Below are 1,481 nucleotides of genomic sequence, written 5' to 3'. Positions count from 1 at the left end.
TATGAAGCCACGCCTCAATAAATACATTATTTCATCTCTTTTATTGCATTATTATATTCTTTTTATCAATAATATTAATTATAATATTAATTTAATTAAAATATAACTCAAAAAATGCTGCTGAGATATATACACACATCTCCTACCTGCTGCGCCCGGAGTTGTCTGCAGGAAGTGCAGCCAAAAATACAAATAAATTCATCGAACTGCAATTAAAATAAATAAAATTAAATAAATTTAATTATTTATTTAATTATTTAATTATTTAAATCCTTTTTCATGTTAATTCAAACACATTTATGTATATACACTCAATTCCTCCGAGCCCGCTGACCCTATAGAGAGCTGGATCTACGCTCAACACCAGCGACAGCAGTACTAAAAAAAATAATAAATAATAATAATAATACTAATATTATTATTACTATTATTTACAGTTATATTTTATTTAATTTAAATATTATTGTGAGAAGTTTAACTAAATAAAATTAATTTCTGAGACCCTAGCGGGTCTTTCTTTGTTTTTACCCGCAGCAAGTATTAAATAAAATACATCAATTTAACTTTACTTTAAATGGATAAATAAATCTGTACATACAATATATATATATACACACAACTATATACATATATATGCTGAATGATACATATATATATATATATGTATATATATATATATATGTATATATATATATATATATATATGTATATATATATTCTGAGCTCTGTTTTCTATCTTATATATATGTTATAGACAACATACATATATACATATATACATATATATATTAAATCTATAAATAGACAATGTATATATATATATATATTTACTTATTTATATATTTATATATATTTATATGCATATTAGACAGCGCGCTTTCACCAACCCAAAATAATATTAAAAATTTGGTTGAGAGGCAATTTAAATAAACAAAACAAAGAAGTGCTGCACTCAAACTCAATAAAAGATTTGCTGCTGCTGCTGCTACTGCTGCTGCTGCCTTGCTGCTGTTGTTGCTGCTGCTGCCTTGCTGCTGCTGCAGAGGAGAAGGGCACTCACTGCCACACCTGCAGCAGCAGCAGCAGCAGCAGCAGCAGCAGCTCCTGCAGCAGCAGCAGCAGCACGTGAGGTTTTTAACATCATTCTTCTTCTTCTTCAGGATCGATTGGCTCTCCGTTTTCATCGCACTGAATAACTTCTTTAACCTGCAGCAGCAGCAGCAGCAGCAGCAGCAGCAAAGGAAGCAGCAACAAGAAACCCTTCACCCTCCGCTGCTGTCTGCTGCGTTGTGCAGACTCAACAAAAACCCTAAAGCAGACACCAACCACTGGCTTAGGGTTTAGGGTTTAGGGTTTAGGGTTTAGGGTTAAGGCAGACCTCTGGGTACTGTTATTAAAGGCTTAGGGTTTAGGGTTTAGGGTTTGGGTATACCTCTGGGTAGTGCTATAAAAGGCCTAGGGTTTAGGGTTTAGGGTTTAGG

The 1,481-nt window shown here is 32.8% G+C and overlaps 1 protein-coding gene across 1 annotated transcript in view; it reads right to left on the bottom strand.

Moving 5' to 3' along the window:
- Positions 1–1,140: 1,140 nt before the first annotated feature.
- Positions 1,141–1,481, bottom strand: part of EAH_00034550 (NifU-like domain-containing protein, putative) — a gene marked incomplete at both ends in the record, with an annotated part of 2,884 nt that continues 2,543 nt past the window's right edge. The window contains one exon of the mRNA XM_013392179.1: positions 1,141–1,206. Coding sequence (XP_013247633.1) covers positions 1,141–1,206 — 66 coding nt within the window. The remainder of the gene's footprint in view (positions 1,207–1,481) is intronic.

The sequence above is a fragment of the Eimeria acervulina genome, genomic scaffold (assembly GCF_000499425.1).
Source record: "Eimeria acervulina Houghton genomic scaffold, Eah_scaff353, whole genome shotgun sequence".
Lineage (NCBI taxonomy): Eukaryota > Apicomplexa > Conoidasida > Eucoccidiorida > Eimeriidae > Eimeria > Eimeria acervulina.
Note: the sequence above shows the minus strand (reverse complement) of the source record. Positions and strands in the feature narration are given on the sequence as shown.